We start from the raw sequence: 26529 nt of genomic DNA, 5'->3' as shown, positions 1-26529 counted from the left end.
CACATTCACACACAAAATCAACAAATGGGCCAGGTGGGAGCTTGTGCGATAACGACAGACTGAACCAAATGGCAAAGAGATTTTGTGCTTCTTATTCCACAGATCTTTGGGGACCAGTGTACATTTTGGTAGAGGAGGAGTAGGGGGAGAGATACCTGTGAACGAAACCTAAAGCCAAACATTTACGAGGATTTTTAACTGTAAAGTTGCAGAGTCTTCATATTATTGCAAGGGGCAGCTACACTTTCTTGGCATAAGGAAGAAGGATAACATCTGATTCATCTGATGTCAAAATTCCAGATTTTACTGAGGAAATCTGATCCTGTCCACTGTGCTGTCCTGATGTAATAAAAATTCATCTATCAACAGAATCTCAGGCCAGGCCACCTTCACGGGTGGAAACACCACGTGCCTCCCGATTAGGGCTGACCCTGAAGTACAGTAGAAGCTTTTTACTCAGAAGGACGCTTTCCTAACCACCCTGTGACCTGCCCACCTGCCAGCCATGCCGCCTCGCACAGACATCTGGCCTTTCTGAACTTCACTTTCTTTGGGGAAAAGAAAAACAACCTATTTCACAGAGCTGTGGTAAGAATTAAACAAAGAAGGTATTTAGAATGGACTAACAGGGTCTGGAACACAGGAGGTTCTCAATAAAATGGACTAATGCATCCAGCTGACATTCCCCATGATGTTCAGAACTGTTCTGACCCTGGGCTGTGATAAAGCACAATTAAAGGCCTCTAGGCCACAGCAGCCAAGCCTCCCTCCCAGCAACTCGACTCAGGGGACAAAGAAAGAATGACTGTTAGGGGTGGGTGATGAGCAAAGGTCCTTGAGAGCCAGAGAGAACTACCATTTAGAGATTAGATACGCGGTTCTTCAATGAAAACGCAATCGAATCCCACCAGTATCCGCGGCACAGATACAACTGTCTCTCTTTTTTTATTAGCACTATTTCACTCTCCACCACAGACGAGTATCTACGTAGTAGAAAAGGCTAACAGCTCTTGAACAGGAACTGAAGCCTCCCATTCTCTGCACTCCCAGCCTCCTGAGCAAGAAAAAACACCACCGGGAACTGATCACTCACCCCTAACCGCGGCTCTCAGGCCCCCTTCACAGCAATGTCCCTTATCAAGCACCACTCAGGCAGACCAGCGAGGGGAAACCTGGGAGAGGGCTGGAGGGAGAGAGGAAAAACCCGAGAAGGAATGCTGAGGATGCAGTTCTAAACCCTGCAGGTGCTCCAGGAGAAAGTGGACAGGTCTGTGGGTTTATATTTTAGGTTGTGTTGCTGAAGGGTAAGCCTCTTTCAGTTCAAAGCCCATAATTCTATGACTCTAGAAGAATAAAGAATAATGAAAGGTACCAAGTGAGAAACGATTACCCTAGAATGATGAGAAGGCAGCTAGAAGGTAGTTGGAACATTTAAAAAGGGAAAGGCCAGAGTTGTCATTCCTCAGCTCTTTATAAGGTACAGAGAAATACATCTCTCAAAAAAAGCCTGCAGGGCTTCCCTGGTGGTGCAGTGGTTGAGAGTCCGCCTGCCGATGCAGGGGACACGGGTTCGTGCCCCGGTCCAGGAGGATCCCACATGCCGCGGAGCGGCTGGGCCCGTGAGCCATGGCCGCTGAGCCTGCGTGTCCGGAGCCTGTGCTCTGCAACGGGAGAGGCCACAACAGTGAGGCCCACGTACCGAAAAAAAAAAAAAAAAAGCCTGCAACGCCACTTGCTTTCACACCCAGGAAGCAAATGCATCCATAACTGTACGGGAGAAATCATCTGCAGGCCAGGAAGTGAAACCTCCCAGCAACATTTGTCAAGAGGCTGCGATGTGTCAGGCTCTGTGTGGAGGACTCGGCAACAAAGCTAGTCCCGGGCTCTTAATCCTCGGACCTTACAAGCTAATGAGAAAGACAGAAATGTCATCCTTCAAGGGAGCGAAGGCATGTGTGCAGTGTATGGAAACACAGGGCAGGGTACTCGATGGCGGGTCCAGGACAGCTTCCTCAAGAAGGATGCCTGAGCCGAGTCTCCAGGATGGGCAGGAGTTAACCAGGGAAAGGGAATGGAGAGAAAAGGCGTTTCAAGCAGGAGGAATAAAGAGGGTCTTTTCTCAAAGTATCAGCAGTTTTGACTTCTGGTCCCCTCCCTCCTCCATCCTTAGCTTTGATGAGAGGAGCTAAGATAAGAGCATGGGTTGTTTGGAGCTTTAAGGACCGAAGTCTCAATCTCACTGTTGCCTCCCCTTTGCCAGAGGGCTGTGATCAGCTACAGCAGTTATGTTCTTGGAAAAATAAGAGACAGCTATGGAAAGTCAGTGCGTCCATACCTCACATTTGGGTTAAGTGCAATTTTCTGGATCTGTAGTCCAAAAAGATGATAGACAAGGAGGAAGAGCTAGCTTCTCATACCAGTTATTTAAATAAAGCAGAACGAGAAAGTGTGGGGGAGAGAGAGAGAGGAAGGAAAAACGGGGAGAGTAGGGTTTAGGAAAGGGACGTTTGGAAAGAAATCTCTTGTACTATTGGGCGTTTAAATATATAAAAGTGAAAAATCTCTTCTAAATCAAAAAAATCAAGAAGCAAAGTTAGAAGATCAGTGCCAAACTGAGACAAAGACTGTGAAAAAAAGTTACTGCATAAGGAGTTCTACGCAATCAGTTAAGCTCCCCAAATTCCTAGTAATTGCATGGAGAAAAACATACCTTTACAATGAAGAGATCTGGCAGTTACCTGCAACCAAATGATCAGATTTGGTATCACTAATAGTGGGACACCCTGACACTGTGTACCTTCAACGTGACTATCTGTGAAGCACACTCATCAAAAATGTTGAACCTAAATGTAATCAAGCCTTCGGGGCCTACCATGTGGTTTACAGGAAATACAGGACCCAGAGGAACACGTCAAACAAAACAAAAAACAAATACGGAATGTAGGACGTTTTTCAAGACAACTGGACTGGTCACTTCCAAAAGTCGATGCCAACAGGGAAAAGGTAGAATGATTTTTCTATGTTAAAAGAGACTAAAGAGATGAAAACCAAATGCATAGTATAAGCCTTGACTGAATCCTGATTCAGAAAAACCAGTTACAAAAGACATTTTGACTGGAGAAATTTTAATATAGACTGCATGTTATATAAATTAATATTTTTTGGCATGAAATGACATAATGGTTATGAAATGAGGAATAAAATGTCATGATGTCTCCAACTTCTTCTCCTGAGCCATCTGAAAGTAAGAAGACGTATACATAGAGCAAGTACGGCAAAAGCTAGCAAATGTGGGCTGCGTAGGTGGTGGTTAGAAAGGTGACGGCTGCGCCTTTATTTCAACTTTTCTGTTACAATCTTTTTCTAATAAAAAGTTGAAAAAAAATGGAAAAGGAAAGACCCACATCCCAACTAAAAAAAGAAAGAGCAAACTGGAAGAACTAAAAGGAAATTCACAAATATAAAATAAATGGTCAAATTCAGGGAACAAAAAACACACTAGAGATCAAAGAAACGCAAATTAAAACACCAGAGAAAGGGCTTCCCTGGTGGCGCAGTGGTTGAGAGTCCGCCTGCCGATGCAGGGGACACAGGTTCGTGTCCCGGTCCGCGAAGATCCCACATGCCGCGGAGCGGCTGGGCCCGTGAGCTGTGGCCGCTGAGCCTGCGCGTCTGGAGCCTGTGCTCCGCAACGGGAGAGGCCATAACAGTGAGAGGCCCGCGTACCATAATTTGGCCTATCAGATTAACAGAGTTTTGAACGCACAGTAATAATGGTACACAAAATTTTTGTAAAGGTACAGCTATTTTGAAAAAGGATTTTTTAAAATTAATTAATTTATTTATTTTTGGCTGCATTGGGTCTTTGTTGCTGCACGTGGGCTTTCTCTAGTTGCGGTGAGCAGGAGCTTCTCTTGTTGCAGAGCACAGGCTCTAGGCGCCCGGGCTTCAGTAGTTGTGAGTCGTGGGCTCTAGAGCGCAGGCTCAGTAGTTGTGGCGCACGGGCTTAGCTGCTCCGTGGCATGTGGGATCTTCCCAGACCGGGGATCAAACCCATGTCCCCCGCATTGGCAGGTGGATTCTTAACCACTGCACCACCAGGGAAGCCCCAAGGTACAGCCATTTTGGAAAACAGTTTGGCAGTTTCTTATGAAGTTAAACATACACTTACATATGACCCAGCATTTACCCAAGAGAAATAAAAATATACGTCCACACCAAGGCTGGTACAGAAACATTCAAATCCATGCAATAATACTGATACAAGTAGCATCACAGATGAGTCTTAAAAATATGCTGAACAAAAGAAGTCAGGCAAAAAGTGTATATACTGTATGATTCCATTTACACAAAACACAGGACAAATCAAATCTATAGTGAGAGACAGATGGGGAGGAATACCTGGAAAGGGTCTGGGGGAACCTTCTGGGGTGATGGAAATGTCCTGTATCTGGACTGCAGTGATTACACATGTGAATACATTTGTCAAAATTATATAACAGTGCATTTAAAAGGGTGAATTTTATTGTTTACATATTAAACCTCAATAGAGCTGATTTAAAATTTAAAATTACAGCAATGACAACCCAGAGCTGGGGAGAATGTGGGGGAATGGGCTCTTGTACACTGCTAGTGGGAATATTAGTTGGTAAACCTTTTCTTTTTAGGGAGTAACAGCTTTATTGGGACATAATTCACAAACAATTCACTCATTTAAAGCATACAATTCAACGGTTTTTAGTGTACTCACAGAGTTGTGCAACTATCACCACAATCAAATTTAGAACATCTTCACCACCTCAAAAAAATATGCTGTACCCCTTAGTCATCAGCTCCCAAACCTAAGCAACTACTAATCCACTTGCTTTTTTTTTTTTTTTAAGTATTTACTTATTTTATTTAGCTTTTTGGCTGCATTGGGTCTTCGTTGCGGCGCGCAGGCTTCTCTCTAGTTGTGGCGTGTGGGTTTTCTCTCTCTAGTTGTGGCGTGAGGGCTCCAGGGCATATGGGGTCTGTAGTTTGCCGCACGCGGACTCTAGTTGTGGCACGCGAGCTGAGTAGTTGCTTAGCTGCCCCGCGGCATGTGGGATCTTAGTTCTCCAACCAGGGATCGAACCCGCATCCCCTGCGTTGGAAGGTGGATTCTTTACCACTGGACTGCCAGGGAAGTCCCCCACTTCCTGTTTCTCTATATGTGCCCATTCTGCACAGTTCATATAACTGGAATCATATAATGTGTGGTTTTTTGTGACTGGCTTCTTCCACTTAGCATGTTTTCAAGGTTCATCCATGTTAGAGCAAGTGCTTCATTCCATTTCATGGCTAATATTCCATTGTATGGATATATCACATTCTGTTGATTTATTCATTAGCTGGTGGGCATTTTAACTGTTTCCACCTTTCGGTTACGACGAATAATGCTACTAAGAACATTGGTGTACAAGTTTTTACATGGACATATGCTGTCATTTCTCTCAGGTACATACCTAGGAGTGAAACTGCTGGGGCAAATGGCACCTCTATGTTCAATTTTTTTTTAAATTTTTGGCCACAGGGCATGTGGGATCTTAGTTCCCCAACCAGGGACTGAACCCACACCCCCTGCAGTGGAAGCGTGAAGTCCTAACCACTGGACCGCCAGGGAAGTCCCTATGTTCAATTCTTTAGGAACTACTAGGCTGTTTTCCACAGAGGCTGCACTATTTTACATTTCCACCAGCAGTGTAGAAAGATTCCAATCTCTCCACACCCTTGCCAACATTTATCACAACCTAGTGGGTGTAAAGCAGTATCTCAGTGTGTGTGTGGGGAGGTTTTTTTGTAAAGATTTTTTTTGATGTGGACCATTTTTTAAAGTCTTTATTGAATTTGTTACAATACTGTTTCTGCTTTATGTTTTGGTGTTTGGGCCGCAAGGCATATGGGATCCTAGCTCCCCGACCAGGGATTGAACCTGCATTCCCTGCATTGGAAGGCGAAGTCTTAACCACTGGACCGCCAGGGTTCTCTGATGATTAACAGTGTTGAACATCTTTTCATGTGTTTTTTGGTCCTCTGTATACCTTTGGAGAAATATCTATTCAAGTTCTTTTCCTGCTTTTAATTGGGCTGTTTTGTCTTTTTATTTATGAGTTGTAGCGTTCTTTTTTTTTTTTTTTTGCGGTACGTGGGCCTCTCACTGTGTGGCCTCTCCCGTTGCGGAGCACAGTCTCCAGACGCGCAGGCCCAGCGGCCATGTCTCACAGGCCCAGCCGCTCCGCGGCATGTGGGTTCTTCCCGGACCGGGGCACGAACCCGTGTCCCCTGCATCAGCAGGCAGACTCTCAACCACTGCGACACCAGGGAAGTCCTGTAGCGTTCTTTATATACTCTAGATACACATCCCTTATTAGATGTATGATTTGCAAATACTTTCTCCCATTCTGGAGGTTTTCTTTTCCAATTGGTACAACTTCTGAAAACCAGTCTGGCAACATATATCAAAGATTTCAGTGTGAATGCTCTTTGATCTTACAGTTTTACTTTTAAGACTTTATCTTAAGAAAATAGTTAAAGAAGTAGAATGAGAAAAGCTATAAACAAGAACATTCATCAAAGTACTTCTTAAACTGAATCTCAACCCTTACCTCACACCATATTCAAAAATTAACTCAAAATGGAGCATAGTCCTAAATGTAAGAGCTAAAACCATAAAACTTCTTGAAGAAAACATAGGAAAAAATCTTAGAGGCCCTGCGTTTGGCAAGATTTATTAAATAGGACACAAAAAGCATGAACCATTTAAAAAAACATGCATTGGACTTCATCAAAATTAAAAACTTTTGCTCTTCAAAAAACAACTGAAAATGATGGTACAGGTCTATTTTTACCTATACAGGCACAGAAAAAAGTAAAAAGGGCACAGTGACAAAATAAAGTAAATAAATCCAAGAAGAACGTTTCAGAGGATGCTGCTCTTTTCTTTCTATCTTTCTGAAATGTCTGAATTCTCCGTCTGACAATGAGTATGCATTTCTATATAATAAGGAGAAGAGCTGGAGAGGACCCTCCATAAAACTATTTCCATTTTGAAAAGGGGAAAAAGTGATTTTCCTTCTGATAAGTAATAGAAAGTAATATTTAATTAGCCAGGGGACATAGTTTACCATTGTGATTTGGAGTTAACATTTCAGAAATAAGAATAAACTGTAATTTTCTTAAAAGCTTAATATTCTTAAGATTTGCAGATAATTTCTTTCATACAAACAAGTTAGCCTGGTCAACAAATTTCAGTGATGTAACTGGATAATAATGGCTTAAAATTACACTGTAAAAGAAGTTTATATGTATAGCATTATCTCGCAACTATCTGGAGCTTAATTTAGTTATACCAAAGTAAGTAAAAATAATTCAAGATAGATAGTAAAGGTCTGTGCAATTGACTCAGAGAGTCTCTAAACTCTCACTAAGTTAATTACTTTCATTTTACACTCAATTTAACAAGTTATGCAAACCAATAGAAAATGAGAGGCACGAGACAAAAAGGGAGAGTAAATGGCAAACTCACTGCAGAACAAGTGGCAGCCAACAGCCTGGAGGAGACGATCATTAAAGATTTGAAAACTCAACTCACAAGAGAGGCTGTGATGGTTGAGTAGAGAAGTAAACATACCTGATCAGTGCAACTTCATCAAGAAGTCACTATGGTACTAATACTACAATAAGTAACATTCAGAAATAGATTTCTAAATAATCAAATGTTATATTAGACTCAGTATGTTCAAGAAAGCAGTGAAGATTATTACGTATTTGAGAGGGATTTCCATTTCCCATTAAGAATGGTTAATTTTATAAAAGAGATGATTAATGAAATAAACAACAGTGATCTGGAAAACTGGCTTCTATCAAAGGAAGCTCTAGTCCTTAAGAGAAGGGCAAATAAATGAGTCATTTTTGCAAACATATTTTAATAGCTATCCACCCAACTTTAATACTACAAAACTCAAAGGACTGAACTAAAGAAGTAATTTAGCTCCACTGACAGATTCTTCTGTGCTCCCCAAAGTACACCATGTAGGTGGTTTCCAATCTCTGAGGAAGAACTAACGCTGTGGACAAGGTCATTTTACATCACCCCCTCCCGTCCGTCTGGCTCTGTCCTCCTCGTAGAATCTCCTTGCCTTTGCATCTCCGTCTCTGAGAAAAATCACTTTAACTTGCCAGTCTGGGGCCAGGGTCATTAAAAAAATGGTTTCTCATACTCTGCATTTCTCCTAAGTTCTTCAAATGTCATATTGCGACCACACTGCATTTGGAGAGCTATCAATTCAGATGCAGGAAAATGAAGTTCCTGACTCTGGAAGCAAATGGAGGAGGCTCAATCTTTCCTATGTGAGCTCCTCCACTGCAATGCAAGTTCCTGTTGTCCTCACCCGAGAGGCTGGGATTTCCACAAACACAGCTGGATCTGACTAATCTGACCACACAAACACGAAACTGAACGAGGGGCAGAGGTAAGACAACGCAACCTAATCAGCATCAGAAAGAACCAAAACACTGAGTGTCTGTCCCAGGCTCAAGCGACTGTGTCTGGGAGTCCAGCCAGAGGAATGATTCGCTCTTTGGATTAACTCCGCAGCTTGAGCTATCATACATGACAGGGACAGACGGCAGGCTAACAGGTCGGCAGGGAGGTCAGCTGGGCAGCAGCGCAGCAGGCAGGGAGCCTGGCCGGGACAGGTGAGCGCCAAGGGAGGTTGAGGCCATGAGCAGGCAGCCTGATTCCTAAAAGCTCCACTCCTCCAAGAGGCCACGATGGCTGTGACCCAGCTGGGGTCCAGGAGTGGCCTGGGATGTCCGCTGACCAGGAGAAGACTGTCTGCTCTGGATGGTTAACTGATCTGCTGCTGAGCAGAGAGGGCAAAGGAGAGCAGTTTCTCCCCTCTGGATCGGGCAGTCCTCCTTCCACCTCCCCCCAGGAACGCTGCTGAGGTGGAAGAATAACAGCCGTTTCAGAGCACTGAAGCGATGGAGCCATTCAAACCGAACCAACTGGTACTTCATTCCAAACAATGATGGTTTTGTCAGAAGACTGCAACAGCCCACCAAATCCTGCACTCCTCTCCTCACTTCTACCCCTGACTTTGAGACACCATGCTAAAAAGAGGGAAAAAAGTTACACACATCAACTTATCAACAGCGGCCAATGCATGTGACTCAACACGGGCAGGCCAGCTGCCATTCAGTGAGGACACGTCACCGGAGCTGACTGCTGTGCAGCCGTGGAGCTCCTACTCCAGGGACATATTTGAGTCTCACATACTGAAGCATTTCCAGCAATCCCAGACAACAAAGAACACAGGGCTGAAATGTCAAGTTTTTCTACAGTGCTGCTGGGTCACTGTTCCAGTTGATCAGGGACGGCAGCACACCCAAGACCTCAATTGGAGCTACTGAGCCGAGGTGGCTGCTCCCAGCTTCACAGGAGCCTGAAAGCTGTTACCCTCTAGGATAGGAAGCAGAAGAAATTTTCTCTGCAGGGAAGAACTGAGGGATGAGAGGGACCAGAAGATTACAGTATTTCTCATACCACACCCTTCCCTGCTCACTTCATCCATACTTTACCAATCAGTGGTAATCACCTCACACCCTACCACAAACACACCCATCACTCCAAGGAGCCAGCAATCGGCATAAAAACAGAGATAAGCAAACAAAGTAATGGGGCAAAAAGCAGCTGTCTACATACAGGCTGAGCCAGCTCAACTGTGATCAGCAGGTCCTCCGGTAGGCTGCTCTACCAGAGAAGCATCTGCAGGAGGCCGTGCCCACCACGGGTAAGTTTCCCCAGCACCACCTGCCTGCTGGCTCTCAGGTACTGTGCAAGGACATCACCAAGGACAAGCCAGGGGCTGAGCTCATAAGTGGGTTCCTTGCTTTTCTGAGAAGGCTTTTTTCCCATGGAACAAAGTCTTCTGCCAAGGTTTCTCGTGGGGGAAAAAAAATCATGAATTTCAAAGCCAGAAGGAAATAGAGACTGGTCCAATAAATAGGGAACCAGCCTGGGAGAGCGCTAGGAGGCTGGGGCCAGGCTCTGCTGGGGTAGGAGGTGGAGGCCACAGCAAGGGGCTCTGGGCCAGGATGTAGCCAGCGGACCCGGACGCCACAGGGGCAGCCTAACCTTGCCACTGGGCCGAGGGAGGCATAATGACCTGATCCAGCGTTTAAAACGTCACCGAAGGCCTCCTGTCTTGGCTCGGCCCCTCTGCCACCACTCTGTCACCAGTGTGGGTGGTCGGATAGACGGAACCACAGAAGCCCCACCAGTGATCACGCTGACAAGTAAGGCTGCCGAAAAGCCAGAAATCAGCATCTCTGGACTCGATGCGACAGACAGTATTTAAATTGTTTTCCAGAGAGTTGAGTCAGCTTTCCCTTCCATATACCAAGTCACACCAGCGTCTGGTTTGTGACTCGCAGGAACACGCATCCTCGACTCCCCATCTCAGGTGAGCTCGCCACAGCTGGGCAGACTCACAGCTGGAATCACTACCTTTCGTGAAGCTCAACGCTCTCCCTGCCTCTGGAAACACAAAAAGCCAAGCGTTGGCATCCACCTGCTGGCGTGAGGGAGGGAGCCCTGGCCTCGGGGCGTGAACATGCAAGCTCAGCCCGGTCCAGGCATGCTGCTGAGGGGTGCGTCAGACGCCTTCCGCCGCATCCCCTGCCCTTCTGCAGGCTGAGAATGCAGCCAGCCTTTCTCTCTGCAGCCTGAGGCACAGACAAAGGCTGCTGCTGAGCTGCATACCTGTCACCACCACCTCCACACACACCTTATCCATGCGGGCAGGAGGGTGGGACAGGCCAGGCCAGGTGCCTTTTTTCCAAAGGTTCTCAGGGAAATGGTTCTTTCTGTCAGGAAGAAGAGGCAGAGGGACATTTTCAGAGAAAGTAGGGATATGATAAGGTAAATAGAACAGGGGCTCAGAAACACAAAAATATCATGAAATGTTCTCAATGACCACCCGAGAGGGTTCCAATAAATAACAGTACATTTCACTGTGTGGACAATGAAATACTATTCAGCCACTAAAAAATACTGCAGATGAGTATTTGGGGACTTGGAAAGGTGTTCACAGTCTGTTAAACAGAAAAACAAAATACACTTACCCTGCCAAAAAACCAAAAACCCCACAAGGTCTGGAAGGATAAACACCAGGGAATTGACAATAGTTATCTGTGGGTGTTGGGATTTTTTTTTTTCTTCCCCTGGAAGGAGACCCAGAAATACAGTCAAATTCCAAAAAGTAAGGTGCTAAATAAGCTTTGAAGATTACTTCCCCAATTTCTCAGTGAGCGTGCTTAACTGCACCCCTGAGAAGTACAAATTCTATTTCAATCTGGCTTAGAAGCAAAGTCATGGCCTTTAAGAACCATAAAGCTATTTGCCAACACCTTTATAGATCAGATCAAATATAGACGGAAAATCCAAGAGCTGGAAAGGCTCAGAACGTGTGCAGGGTGGCTGCATGGGAAGGTGTGTGAGTGTGTGTTGGGGGAAGAGTTCAAAGCAAGCATGTCCATTCCTTTCTTAACCACCTGAAGTACACGTACACACACACGCACGCACGCACACACACAAGTGCACACGCACACACACACACCTAACTGGGAAAGCACACACAAGTGCACACGCTCACATACACACTTAACTGGGGAAGCACACAAAGTGCACACACGCACATACACACTTAACTGGGGAAGCAAAGCCAGAGGCATGAAACGCAACATCAAAAGCGTAGGTTAGAAACTTTAAACAAGAGCCAAGTGAGAGGCCTCCTCAGGCTAACTTCAAGTTATAATTTTGTTTCAACTACAACCAAACCAACTGTCTGGAGTTAAGTCAAGTGATTATCCCTTTCCTCCACCCCAGAATCACCCTATGAAAACAGCCCCACCCCAGGCAGGTACGGTGGTGAAGTTAAGGGGTAACAGTCAGAAATGGAATGTAAAGCTATGAGTAACCTACCGTCCAATAACTTCACAAAATGGAGAGTCAACCCTCCACCTCCAAGTCAGGATTATTTAAAATAATCGCCCTAGTTCCTCATAACTCAGAGTAACTGTCGACCAGGAGCACGTTTACCAGGAGGAGAGTCTTAGGTTTTGTATTCAGAAGATGATGGTCCTGTGATCGCATCAACTTCAACACAGCATGAAGGGACCCTAAGAGTAAGAACACCTAACAGGACTTTCCTCGTGCCAGGGCTGACCTGCGGCAAACAGCACCACACACCCCTTCATCTCTTAGGCCAAGACTCACTTCTAAACTAGATGCAACCGAGATTAAACTCATTTCCCCAGAATTCCTAATACCTGAACTCAGACATTAGGTAGAAACTGAAATGTAGAGTTCACATACAAATTCAGATTTCTTCCAATTTTCAAATATGCCAGACCATGTAACACTGAGCTCACATTCCCAAATAGCAAAAGTCGCCTGGAGCTGAGTGATGGCTGCCCCCTTTAGACCAGGCACGTACCCTCCAGTTCACGACAGACCCCTCCACTCCCTGTTGCCCTTCCATCAGGGAGGCCCAGTCAACTGCAGTTTATGCTTGCATGATTTTCATAATAAAGAAATGTTTCTCTGTAACCATGACGATATCAAGAGCCAGAAAATAAAAGACAGCAAATGTCCTCTCTGCCTTACCGATGACCACTTTATTTCCTGGTCCTTGTGGGCATTTGACTTTGTGACCCCTGACCCAGACAATGTTAAAAGAAAAAAGGTCTTATCAGGATAACCTTAGGGTGATTTGCCAAGCTATGAGGTAACTTGGAGAGCCGAATTCCTGAGTCGATTTTAATCTAGGGGAAATGCCCAGGACAGGTCACCTTCCCAACCAGTCTCTCATTTAGTGTACACAGAAGAGATGGAAGATAGAGAGTCTTGGAATTTCTAGACACTGACATATTTAGGATCTTCAAGATCATATCATCCAGTGCTTCCCAAGTAAGCCTCCCTGAAGATAATGCTGAAAACCTAAACTGTTTGGATTTTTTTTTAAGTAACAGCTTTACTGAGACGTAATTTACACACCATTTTAAAAGACATAATTTACACACCATTTTAAAAGAAATTCACCTTTTAAAAGTGTTCACTGGTTTCTAGTATATTCACAATGTTGTGTAACCATCACCGTTCCCTAATTTTAGAACATTTTCATCACTCCTTCAAAATACCCCATACTTGGGCTTCCCTGGTGACGCAGTGGTTAAGAATCCGCCTGCCAATGCAGGGGACATGGGTTCGAGCCCTGGTCCGGGAAGATCCCACATGCCGCGGAGCAACTAAACCCGTGTGCACAACTACTGAAGCCCGTGCGCCTAGAGCCCGTGCTCCGCAACAAGAGAAGCCAGTGCAATGAGAAGCCCGGGCACAGCAACGAAGAGTAGCCCTCACTCACCACAACTAGAGAAAGCCCGCACACAGCAACGAAGGTCCAACAAACACAGCCAAAAATAAATTAATTAATTAATTAAAAAAAAAAACCCATACCCATTAGCAGTGACCATCCACCCTTCCCTCCCACAGCAACCACTGCTCCACTTTCTGCTTTATGGGTTTGCCTAATCTGGACATTTCATACAAATGGAATCACAGCACGTGGTCCATTGTGACTAGTTTCTTTCATTCAGCAAAATGTTTCCAAGGTTCATCCATGTTGTAGCATGTGTCAGTACTTCATTCCAAAAGTTGTTTTCAATATTTTCAAACATATTTATTTGTCCATGATAAAGCCAGGTGGCCACTGTTTAAATGTGATTTTCTCATTTTTCTAACATTATGAACATTTTCAAACATACAGAAAAATTGAAAGAATCAGATGGTGAACGCCCATGCACCCACCACCTGAATGCTACGATTACCACTTTGATGTGTTTACTTTATCAAAATTCATCTACCCACCCAACAACCCATCTTATTTTGCTTAAGCAGTGGTTCTCAAAGTGTGATTTGGAGACCCCTGAGGGCCCCTGAGACCCCTTCTGGGTCCAGGATATCAAAACTATTTTCAAAATAATACTAAGAGGTTATTTTCCTTTTTCACTCTTATTCTCTCAAGAATGGTGAGGTTTTCCAGACATTCGATATTGCAGCAGACGAATGCAAAAGCAGATATGAGGATCCCGTTGTCTTCGAACTAAGCATTAACTAAGAGATTTGCAAATGGGTAAAACAATGTCATTCTTCTCATTATTTTTTTTGAAGATAGTTGTTCTATATAAAGATATGTTATTTATGTAAACATGGTAAATGGGGTTTATTATTTTTTAAAGTACTTTAACAAATATTTTTACTTTTTCTCAATTTTCATTTCTAATATAGTAAACATCGATATAATCCACAAACAAAAGCTCTTTGGGGTTCTCAATATTTAAGAGCACAAAGAGGTCCTGAGACCAAAAAGTTTGAGAGCCACTATTTTAAAGCATTTCAAAGATAAGATGCTGACATCAGTACACTTCGTCCCTGAGTTCAACATTTGTCAATGGTTCTTTTTGTTTTGGGTGAGATTTACACATAATAAAATGCACAAATCTTGAGTGTACCACTCAGAGAGTTCTGACAAATGTATACACAACCCCTTCATGATATAAAATGTGCCCATCATTCTAAAAGGTTCTCCCCTGCTTCTCACCAGCCAGTTCCCTCTTCAACCTCCCTCACAGGCAGGGACTGGTCTGATTTCTTTTCACCGTAGATTAGCTTCGCCTATTCTAGAACTTCATATAAATGGAATCAGTATATAATCTTTTAGGTAAGGCTTGTGTCACTTGACGTAATGTTTCTGAGATTCATCTGTGTTGCTGCATATACCAGTAGTTTGTTCCTTTTAATTGTTGAGTACAATTTGTTTCTAAGGCTTTATCTCTCAAAAACATGAGGTCCGTGGAAGAAAAATAAGCCTGGTAACCATGATTCTAGTCTAACCCCTCCCTTCCCCTCTCACTTTTTTTCTTTCTTTACGGTTAAAGACACCCAGACTTGTGAGGCTAAGGGATATGCTGCCAACCAGTGGCACCACTATCCAGTGGTGTTGAATCCATCATCTTTCCACCATATTCACTGCCATTTCCTGTTCTCACCTTGTAAGGAAGTTCCTAGCTGAATCTGCAAGAGACCTTTACTACAGGAAATGGAAAGTCAACATCCAAATAATGAAGCTACTAGGCTTCCCTCAAAAACTTGCCTGTCAGTGAATGGATAAACAAAATGTAGTATATTGACACAATGGAATACTGTCCAGGAATAAAAAGGAACAAAATATGGGTATGTGTTATAAACAGGGATGAACCTTGCACACATTACACCAAGTGAAAGAAGCCAGACACAAAAGACCACATACAGTATGATTCCATTTATATGAAATGTCCAGAGAAGGCAGACAAGCAGATTATAGACACAGAAAGCAGATTAATGGTTGTCTGGGGCTAAAGTGGGAACCGGGATTAAACGTAAAAGTTAGTGGGGTGATGGAATATTCTAAAACTGGATTGTGATAATGACCGCACAACAAAAAAATAAATCAATGAACTGCACACTTACAATGACTGCATCTTATGGTACGTGAATATATCTTGATAAAGCTGTTAACAACAACAACAACAAAAACTTGTCTGTACAAGTGGAAGAAAGAGTCTTGCTCCAAGGCAGAGAATGATCCGTTTAATAATTTTAAAGAACAAAGGAGGCAATGTAAAAGACCCCGCTACTCAACTGGAAAATAGTTGTTTAAAACAGCAAGCTAATATAATCATATACTGTTTTAAGAATTCGCAGAAAGTGTTTCATTTTATAAATTTATTTATTTATTTATTTATTTTTGGCTGTATTGGGACTTTGTTGCTGCGTGCGGGCTTTCCTCTAGTTGTGGCGAGCGGGGTCTACTCTTCGTTGTGGTGCGCAGGTTTCTCATTGCGGTGGCTTCTCTTGTTGCAGAGCACCGGCTCGGCACGTGGGCTTCAGTAGTTGTGGCACTTGGGCTCAGTAGCTGTGGCACTCGGGCTTAGCGGCTCCGCGGCATGTGGGATCTTCATGGACCAGGGCTCGAACCCGTGTCCCCTGCGCTGGCAGGCGGATTCTTAACTACTGCGCCACCAGGGAAGTCCGAAAGTGTTTCATTTTAATAAATAAGAGGAATTTATAAATTCACTTCCTCTAGAAAGCATAGTATCCAGCTATCTGGGCAGGTCCCATAAGATGAGGTAGTCCATTTGCAAATGGGTCAGTTACCACCTGAGCATATGAAGGGGTTCTTTAGGTTGTTTTTTGTTGTTGTTTTGTTTTTCAATAAATTTATTTATTTTATTTATTTATTTTTGGCTGCATTGGGTCTTCGTTGCTATGCACGGGCTTCTCATTGTGGTGGCTTCTCTTGTTGCGGAGCACAGGCTCTAGGCGCACTGGCTTCAGTAGTTGTGGTGCGTGGGCTCAGTAGTTGTGGCTCGTGGGCTCTAGAGCGCAGGCTCAGTAGTTGTGGCGCACAGGCTTAGTTGCTCCGCGGCATGTGGCATCTTCCCAGACCAGGGCTCGAACCCATGTCCCCTGCATTGGTAGGTGGATTCCTAACCACTGAGCTACCAAGGAAGCCCTTGGTTGTTTTTTAAAAAGCCAGAATATTGGGTAAATATCTAGAAACTAGGTTAATTCTCCTACTTTCTACATAAGAAGCTGTTTTTTGTTTTGATGACTGTTTGTTCCATGGTGACAGAGCAAAAGAGGCTGCCTTCTTCCCTATGCCCACAAGCCACAGAGGGAAGAAGTGGTAACTAGCTTTCAAAATAGACCCTCCTATGCACAGAATATTCCTCAACAGTGTAACTGTGCTAACACAATCCCCACGGGGTCCCCTCTGCACTGCTGTTCCTACCAGCAGCCTGCTTCTCCCTGCTGTCCCTTTATGAGCTCTTTACTCCCTGGCCTCACTCTTCACTGTTCCTCAATCGGATTCTTTATGTTCACTTCTGAGACTCAAAAGCTATTGACAAGGAATTCAGTTTCTGGAATTATTTTTCCAGATCTTGTACGTCCTTCTGGAGCTACCAAATAACCTCTTCCACACTGCCTCCTCCTAGAAGGTTTGTCTGATGGTGCAGTTTGACCCCAAACACATTAGGAATGCTAGATCTGGAGAAGTTTCCTTGTAGGGCATTCAAGACCAGGCGGTACTCCTCTACCACAACCAGACCCAAGTGAATAAAAAATATCATTCGGGATATGATAGTATACATTTCACAGGAAAAAACAACAACAACAAAACCTGCCATCCCAAATACAAGCTCAAAACGCCAAAACCTCCCACGGCCAACCGGCCCCTCATGAGGCACAACAGGGGTTAGGGAGGCAAGACAGAGCAGCTGGGACAGAAGAAAGAAGCCCGGCGCCTGGACTGGTCTAGACTGGTCGGGGCTAAGTGGAGAACTGCTCTGGAGACAGTGAGGACCTCCCTGGACACCACGGTATCCCCCGACGCTGACAGCCCCTCGCAGCCCCTTCCCGGGGAGCTGCTCCGCCCACGGCCCACGTGGCCAAGTTTAGTGAACAGCGCAACACAGCAGGGTCCTCAGCACCACTCACACCAGCCACGCGGCTGACATGGCTTCCTCTTTTCACCCACGGCTCAGGCCAAAAGCCTCAGGGTCCCTGCTGATTCTTTCCTTACATCCCCTAGGTCCGATCCACCGGCAAGCCCAAAGCCGCCCTGCATCCACGCACTTCTCACCACCTCCGAGGCTGCCCCCACTCTGGGACCCATGTGCGCTCCCCTTGCCCTCCATCCCCTAATCCCCACTGAGCAGCCTCAACAAGCCAACTCCCCAGAGCAATGAGCAAATATCCTGACCTCTTACCACCCACCAAGGCCCCTTCCCTCCTCTTCTCCTACCACTCACCCTGCCCTCAATGTTCTAGCCACGCTGGCCTTCTTCCTAGCCCCGGAATGTGCCAAATTCATTCCACCTTGGGCCTCTGCCTCGGGCTCTTCCACCGCCTGGAATGACTACCCACGTCTGGTTCCCACTCGCCACTCAGGTTTCAGTTCAACCTGAAATGTCACCTCGTCAGAACACTTCTCCGACCCGCGGAGATACGGTGTCCCCCACCCTGCCCACCCCCATCACTTTCCATCTCCCAGCGTGTTTTATGTTCTTTATTGCAGTAACGATATAAACCTGATTTGCACACTGAATCCCCCAACTGACAACAAACTCCATGATTTTACAATACCTGTAAGTCAGGTCATTGTGCCGTACACCATAAATGTGTACAGGGCTGTATGTCACCTATATCTCAATAAAACTGAAAGGAAAAAAGAATATAAATGCCATGAAAGCAGATGACTAATCGGTCCTGTTTACTACTGTACCCTGAAGGGCTAGAACAGTGCCTGGCACACAAGAGAGGCCTGATTAATACTTCTGGAAGGAAAGGGCATCCTGTCCAAAGGCCATGGCTCGACTCATGCTCTGGGGTCCCTGAGGTGCTGCTCAGAGAGGGAGGGCGCTGCTGGTCTCCTTCTCAAGTACCTGAATTGGAGACGATGGACTAATTTAATTAGACAATTGGCAAAGAGCACTGACAGTAATGGGAAGCTTTAAGCAGGTCTGTGTGCGAAACACAGGCCACGGGCGAGCTCCAGTCAGGCAGACGCAGAAGCTCCCAGAAGCAAGAGCTTGGAAGCAGAGAAGAGCAGGACAGCAGGTGAGAGCGCCAGCTGGAAGCAGAAGATCCCAAAGAAAAGCAGAGCCTGAGAGAGGAGCTGAGTCACTTGATGGGGGTGAACCTTAAGGGAAGGGCAAGCTCCCCCTGCCGAGGGCCCACAGTGCCCTGGGACCCAACTCCAGTGTGCACTGAAGCCCGGCAGTCCTGGTAACCCTGGAGGCTCACGGGAGTACCAGCACCCTTCCTGACCCCTGCACTAAACCCCCATCACACACGCTAGCACCAGAGGGTCCCTGATCCACGCGGCCAAAAGGGCTCTGCCTAAAACTCAAGCCCTGTGGCCTGGAATTCTAACCACAGACAGAATTCCAGCAAGATAGAAAATACCTAAGATATTTGCTGTCTGAACTGCACATTTTATACCCAAGAAGTAACTCAATTCTGGGGAACAGGAGCTCACACTCTGAATTTTTCATCAGCCATATAAGAATCCTTAAAGATAAGTACTATTAACTTTCTACAATACCCTACTCTAGGAACTGTGCTAGGGAACCATGATAAGACCACTTTACAGACTTTCTTTTCTATCGAGGGCCCTCCTATCACTAGATCCCCTGAAGTGGTGCCTAATACAGTCAGCACAGCTTGACATAACTGCAGGGTGGGCTGCTATGCTCTCCTGTGGGGGAAGAAGCCTTAAGAAAGACTTTTATACTTGTGTTATGTGCTTAAAAACATCATCTCAAGAAACTTTGAGACCAGTCTGTATTAGTTTCCTATTGCTGCTGTAACAAATGACCACAAAATGAGTGGCTTAGAACAACACAAATTTACTGTCTTACAGTTCTGGAGGTCAGAAGTCTGAAACGGGTCTCTGGGGCTAAAATCAAGATGTCGGCAGCGCTGGGTCCCGTCTGAGGACTCCGGGGGAGAATCTGTTTCCTTGCCTTTTCAAGCTTCTAAAGGTTGCCCATATTCCTTAGCTCATGGCCCCTTCCTCCATCTTCCAAGTCAGCAACATCAGGCCAAGTCCTTCTCCCGCTGCTCCCTCTCTGGTTCTCTTCTGCTTTCCTCGTCTACTTTTAAGGACGCTTGTGATTGGTTACACTGGGCCCACCCACATAATCCAAAATAATCTCCCCACTTTGAAGGCAGCTGATCAGCAACCCTAGTTCCTCTTTGCCATGTAACCTAACATATTCACAGGCCCCGGGGATTAGGATGTGGGCGTCTTGAGGGGCCACTCATCTGCCTACAGCCCCAGTCCGTGTGGGTCACAACACAAACACTACCCAGCAAAACAACACCTCGTTGTCCCACTCCACACCAACACCCCTAAAGCACCGTTCCACAGAGGGTGTATTTGTCTTTGCAGAGCTGAAGATAAACAAGGTTCACCAGAGGCAAGTTTCTGATGTTGGCCGCTTAGGCCCCTGAGCTTCCCTTTTCAATTCCATATATAGTTCTTAGCCACCCAGTACATGCCAGACAACTGTTAGGCTCCGTGGGAAAGTCAAAGGTGAAGAGAGCAGGAGTCTTGGGAAGTCAGGTCTATGGAAGAATACCACACAGAACCAATAAGGTTGTAGATTTGCAGAGGACTGTGGCATTCACTCCCTTCGAGAAAGCCGGCAGGGCCACAGTCTCGAAGGAAGGGCAGGATTTTACCAGTGGGGAAGGGCAGCCCGAGGAAGGGCATGGAGCTGCCTAAGGGCATTTGTTTTCCCCATCTTGGTTTCTCCCGCCTTACATTCCTAGAGGAACTGGCACTTTCACCTCCTCTCTTACAGAACTGCAGGCTTCTGTGAGCAGATGAGGGAGGTGACTTTTCAACTCCTTTTCAGCTCCCAGAGACACCGCCTTGGACAAACTGCCTCACCTCCCAGCAACAGGGCAAATTAACTTCTGTGCTCAGGTTTTCTTTCCTTTTTTTTTTTTTTTTGGTAAGTTTTAAAAATAGGAATTCCATCATCACCTGCCTGAGAGGGTTATTGTGACTTAGGACAACGCAGAGACCCCAGGAGGGCGGTAGTTGCTCAGCTGGTGCGAATTTTCTTCCCTCCTCCCACCCTAGCAGATGAACTCCCTCCACCCTCCCCTCCAACCCCTTTCCCCGGGCTCTTCCCAATTTGATCACCCTTCTTCGCCCTTCCATCAGGACGGCAATCAGCCATTCAGCCTCTACAGAAAAAGGAAATTTGGTCCTGGACTACCAACAAGGAGAAGATAGGCAAAAGGAACTCTGGGGCTTCCTGCATGATTTTTGACAGTTAACACGGGGAAGGGGAGATAGGTATGAAACCCCAATGTCAGGGGAAACTGTCCACACTGATCCCGATTATGCAAACGCACACACACGCGCACACACACACACACACACACACACACACACACTGGCTTCGGCACCCTGCTTGGTGCTGCCGTTGGACCTGGTTCACGTTGTTTATCATAGCCCTTGCTAACTGTTTTACAACTGTCTGTTTATCTGTCCCCCACCCCAGGTTTGTGAGTTCCTGGAGGACAGAGACGGCCTTTTCTCATCTCTGCAGCCCGCACTCCCATCTCAGTGCGGCCCTTTAATGGACACCATATTATGATTAAAGACCAAAGAAAGCGCAAGAGAAGAGAAACTGCTTCTCTTCAGCATGGTTGCAGAAGAATAAAACTAATTTAGTCATTTGTGTAAATGGTTCCCACTTACAGCTAGTTATCGCACCTAGGATTAGAAAGTTCCTCTATGGAAAACTTAAAACTTGAAGGACGAGATGCTCTAAACCTTTAATACTTGGGGATCAGGAACAGAGGGTTGCTTTACATACATATACAGGGTTACATTCTAGAAACTTGTATCCCAAGGCTATCTTACAGGTCCAAATTAAAAGGTCTCCTCAAATATCCACTGGAGCAGAAATCCACTGTCCAGAAAGCTACAGCTTATCTTTAAATACATAAAAGGACTGTCTCTCCCCCCGCCCCCCAGACATTCACACCAAGGCTCCCTAACAAAGAGTTACATAAAAAGAGAAGCGATGGGCTTCCCTCGTGGTGCAGTGGTTGGGAGTCCACCTGACATTGCAAGGGACATGGGTTCGAGCCCTGGTCCGGGAGGATCCCACATGCCGCAGAATAACTGGGCCTGTGAGCCACAACTACTGAGCCTGCTCTCTAGAGCCCATGGGCCACAACTGCTGAGCCAACACTCTAGAGCCCGCGAGCCACAACTACTGAAGCCCGCGCGCCACAACTACTGAAGTCCACATGCCTAGAGCCCGTGCTCCGCAGCAGGAGAGGCCACCGCAATGAGAGGCCCGCGCACCACAATGAAGAGTGGGCCCCTCTGGCCGCAACTAGAGAAAGCCTGTGCGCAGCAACGAAGACCCAACGCAGCCAAAAATAACGTACATTTAAAAAAAGAGAGAGAGAGAGAAGCGAAACCAAAACCAACCACAAAAAGCTATCTACTAGATGTGTTCAGAATCCACGTGGGCGATTTACATGTGTGACATTCCTCACAGTGTTAAGAGGGCAAGGACCATGAACTATGTTCTAGAGTGCACAGCTCCTTTGTGGGGCCTTAGAAAGTATGGACAAACCAAGAATGCATCCATTTAGCATTTGTCAGGCAGGCATTTGAAAGCCACACTAAAGACCCCAGTCAGATACGTTACTTCCCTCAGTTTACAGATGAGAAACTTGGGCTCCTAATAAATGTCAGCTGAATGAGGACGCAGAATGGATTCAGCCCATTAAACCTCCTCTTGCCTCTTATTTGTCAGGTACTAGACACATCCACAGACATTATCTCAGTTAATCCTCACTTCCACCCTGCAGCGGAGCTTTATCCTCCCCATTTTACAGTGGCAGACAGGAAGCCTTAGAGAAGGTAAGCCATGAACTTCTAAGCTCTGCCTTGGGGAGAGGCGACTTCTTCCCCTCCCAAACGTCCCAGTAATTGAACACACACTGTGGGACCAAGGCAAGATGTTTCACTACAGGGCTTCTTAGCATCACAGTGTGGGAAGGACAGGGATGCCAGCTGCATGAAGCTGGAATCCATCCGCACTGTCACTTGCCCAGGTGGACCACGGGGCACATTCACAACCTAGTCCCAACTCCTCAAAGACCCTATTCCCCCACCTGAAGTCAGTCTTGCCAAAGATCCTTCAGGAGTGCATGTTCAGGAACAGATCATATTCAGAGTCCCTAGGCCACTTCACACGACTGGGGAAAAAACAACCACAACTTCCCCTGCACTTAGTTCCTCCCCCAAAGAGCTGTTGAGCCTCATCTGGAAACAGCTGGGAGGCAGCAGTTAACAGGAAACCAACCAAAAAAAAAAGCACAGAGTGTACCAGGGAGAGTTAGGCGGCTAGAACGAAGAGGCCAGGGGACAGACAGGAAGTTGAAGTTAGAAAGAGCCTAGGCCACAAACAGTCAGACAGAAGAGGAGGCCCAGCTGGCCTTCCTCTCAGCCCCAGGAGCAGAAAACCTGGAAACCAGCGGTGAAGGCTCACACCGCACTGAAAGGGAAGTCAGGCCACCTCTGGGGTTGACTCTTCTCTCCTCCCTGCCCCCCATATCTCAACCCCCCTTCTCTGAAAGCCAGCTAGTGGTCGTGCAGGACAGCTGAGGTCAGAAACTCACATCTGTTCTCATGCTGCTTTCTGGGCCAGAGGCTACAGCCCAGACAACTGGTTTCGAGTCACTCCTCTGTCAATCTGTACCCGGGTTCCACACTGCCAACTAAACTCTGGGGCCATCCAAACGAGCCCCAGGCGGAGACACAAAGAGCATCTTCATGAGCAATTACTAGGTGGACACATCTCAGGGAGCTGCAGTGGCAGGACTCTACATGGGGAATGACAGCAAAGCAGGAGAGCCAAAGGGGCTGGCGGTCTTGAAGAACCAGGTGAGCCTCAAACCAAACTAAGGGTGCATTTTGCAACCAAGAAAGTTAAATGAGCAATGGACAGCTGCCAAAATATTCTTGAAAGAAGTGAAAAAAAAATACCATTACTAAAATTCTTTGGTGTTATTTAATAATAAGCCTTTAGGTTATCCAAACGGAGGGCAAAGCGGGGAGAGTGGTTTATTTTTCCTTTAGCAGAGCTTAGGTGAGTGCTTTCGAGCCCATGCCCCCTGCTACGCAAGCAACCATTCTCTCTTTGTACGCGGAGAAGTTTATATTAAAATAAAGAAGAGGATTAAGTTCGCTTAATAAAGCACATTCCTGTCTTTCACCTCCAATTTTGTTTGAAAGGGCTCTCTCACACTGTAGCATATGCTACAATCTAGTTGCGTTTGATTCCAATGAAGTGCTCAAAATTTGAGACTGGGTAAGCAGGGCTAAACGAGGGCAGAGGGCTGCAATCTCAATGCCGTTTGGTTTTTTTTTTAAAAAAAAAAAAAACAGAACATCTTCACAGGCTCAGTGCCAGCTCAAACTGGCAAGACCAGAGAATCAGAGCAGAGCCTAACCAATGTGCCACGCAAGGGGGGTTGGAGGAGAGCTCTGGGTAATGTAATGCAGCCATGTGGCAAACAAACCATCAGGGAAGCCTTCAACAGAGGAAATGGGGGCGGGAAGAGTGGGGTGCGTTTCAGGAACATAACAAAGGAACAAGTTGACTAATCATTTATTCCAGAGGGGAAAATGCCACCCAGAGCCATGTATATCTAGTGTTTCAACTTCAGGTAAATGTGTACCTTGGTTATATTTGGGGTTCCCTACTCTCCAAAAATAGGGGGGAGGGTGAGGGTAACGTTCCTACTCTTCTTTACACTGCTTCTGGAGTCTCCAAGGAAACTTTCCCTGCGCTGCCTGCAGACTAGACCTGAGACAACCCCAGCCAGTCCAGTTACTACTGCAGTAACCTCCACTCTGCGGAGATCCTATCAAGAGCTTTGGGCAGGGCTGGGCTGCTCTGTACTGCAGCTAGTCCACAGAAGTTCTGTTGCTGAGGCAGAAATTATCGGAAGCAAATACCTAAGAAACACACCGAGAAAGGGAGAGTGGAAGGCCACGTTAACCCATGAGGACCACGCATTTCTGTGACTTAGAAAAAAGGGATCTCCGCCTAGAGCCGGAGCCACAGGTCAGGATGGTGCCTGGGATGCCTGCCCTAAACACTGACATCTCCATATAACGTTTCAGAGCCAGCCAAAGAACCCTCCAACTTGCCAGGACAGCCTGCACCTCCAAGAGCTGTGGCTCCAAGTCTTCCTAGGAGGCAGCCAGGGCCCCTCCGAAGTTGGGGGAGGGCTTCCCAATAAAGGGGATGTGAGAGGATCCAGCCTCCCTCTGCTGGGGCAATAAGAAAAGGAGCTCACACTCTTCTGGAGCAACTAATTATGTGCCAGGTACTGGAATAAGCACTTTACCTGCTGTTCCATCCCCACAGCAGCCAATGGAGGCAGACACTACTGTCATCCCCTCTTTATAACGGAGGAAACAGGCTCAGAAATTTGACTCAACCATTAAATACTGGAACCAGCGACTTTAAGCCACCCTGGACAGGTGGTCCTAACCACTACTGGCAATTGCTGGAAACACACAAAGCTTTTGGAGGAAGGGTGGATAAAGTCGGGTAACACAAGGTACAGCCTGTATTTACACCTTTTTCTTACCCGAAATCGGTGGCCTCGGAATTGGAGGTGAGGGCCTGCATGGGGAACGTGAAGCCGGAAGAACCCAAGCCCTGCTGACAGGGAAGAGGCCAGGAACGCCCGCCCCTCTCGCTTCCACTAGGGACCCCAGACCCATAAACCCTCCCGAAGAGGGAAGACCCAAAGGGAATGCCTGAAGCCAAGAGATCCCCAGGCGGCCCAGCCCTCCACGCTTGTTTTGTCAAAGGGAGTTCCGCTCGAGAGGTGGGGCCGGCCGGGTCCTACCTGTAGGCCAGGGTCATGCACTCGAAGAGCTTGGTGAGCGAGGCGTCGATGGACAGGTGGCAGGAGCTGGTCTTGCCGAAGCTGTAGGTCTGGCACGTCTGCTTGTTGACCGTGTCGAAATCGTAGCCCTTCTTGGGCGGGTGCTCGCGGTGCGGCGACGACACCATGAAGTGGCCGCTGTGGATGATCTGCTGGCGGCGCGGAGGCTCTTCGCTGCCCGACCCGGCCTTGGGCGGCAGTGGCGCGGCGCTCGCGTGGCCCCGGGCCGGGGTGGCCGCGCCGGAGGCGGGCGGCGGAGACGGCTCATCCGTGTCCGAGTCGTCGTCGTCCTCGGGCACCTGGGGCTTGAGCAGCACCGCGCGGCCCCGGCTGCGGGGCCGGCGCGGGGAGCACATGAAGACGTCGGCGGCCATGGGGGGGCCCGGCCGGGGGCATCCCCCGGAGCCCGGGGCGACGCGGGCGAGGAAACGTGACGGGGCGCCGGCCCGGCCCGGCCCGGCCCGCGCGCCGACTGTCCGCGAGCGCGCGGCGGGGCGGGAGGGGGAGGGCACGGGCCGTCAGGGCCGCCTCGGCGCCGGCCCCGGCGTGACGTCACCGGCGCGTCTCGGCCAATCGGGCGCCCGCTTCGGCCTCTTAAAGGCGCAGGGGAACCTTTCCGTGTCTGGGCGGACAAAAACGGGGGGCAGGGGTAGGCGGAGGCCACGCCTCCAGGCCCCGCCCCTCGCCACCCCCTTCCCTCCGGGGTGCTGCGGGACTTGGTAACCGGGCGGTGCCACTCTCCAGTGTCTTGGCCTAGGAGAGGCGTTGGCCGAGCGGGCCGTGCCGATCCCGCCCCACGCTCCGGGGAATCGTTCTGCTGCCTCGCCGCAGGCCGGGCGGGCGCTCCACGTGGTGGGTGGGGGTGGCGCTCCTTCCGTCTCCCAGGCCCTGCA

At 47.2% G+C, this 26529-nt stretch overlaps 1 protein-coding gene across 4 annotated transcripts in view; it reads right to left on the bottom strand.

Annotated features, from left to right (window-relative positions):
- MLXIP (MLX interacting protein) overlaps positions 1 to 26133 on the bottom strand; it is a 60310-nt gene extending 34177 nt beyond the window's left edge. For all 4 annotated transcript variants that reach the window (XR_004486984.2, XM_033440883.2, XM_004276698.4 and 1 more), the window contains exon 1: positions 25598 to 26133. Coding sequence is in view for 3 of the 4 variants with exons in the window: in XM_033440883.2 (XP_033296774.1) it covers positions 25598 to 26010 (413 nt within the window). In the remaining variant the exon portion in view is untranslated. The remainder of the gene's footprint in view (positions 1 to 25597) is intronic.
- Between the last annotated feature and the right edge of the window lie 396 nt (positions 26134 to 26529).

The sequence above is a fragment of the Orcinus orca genome, chromosome 15 (assembly GCF_937001465.1).
Source record: "Orcinus orca chromosome 15, mOrcOrc1.1, whole genome shotgun sequence".
Lineage (NCBI taxonomy): Eukaryota > Metazoa > Chordata > Mammalia > Artiodactyla > Delphinidae > Orcinus > Orcinus orca.
The sequence above is the reverse complement of the archived record's forward strand: the minus strand, read 5'-3'. Positions and strand labels throughout refer to the sequence as shown.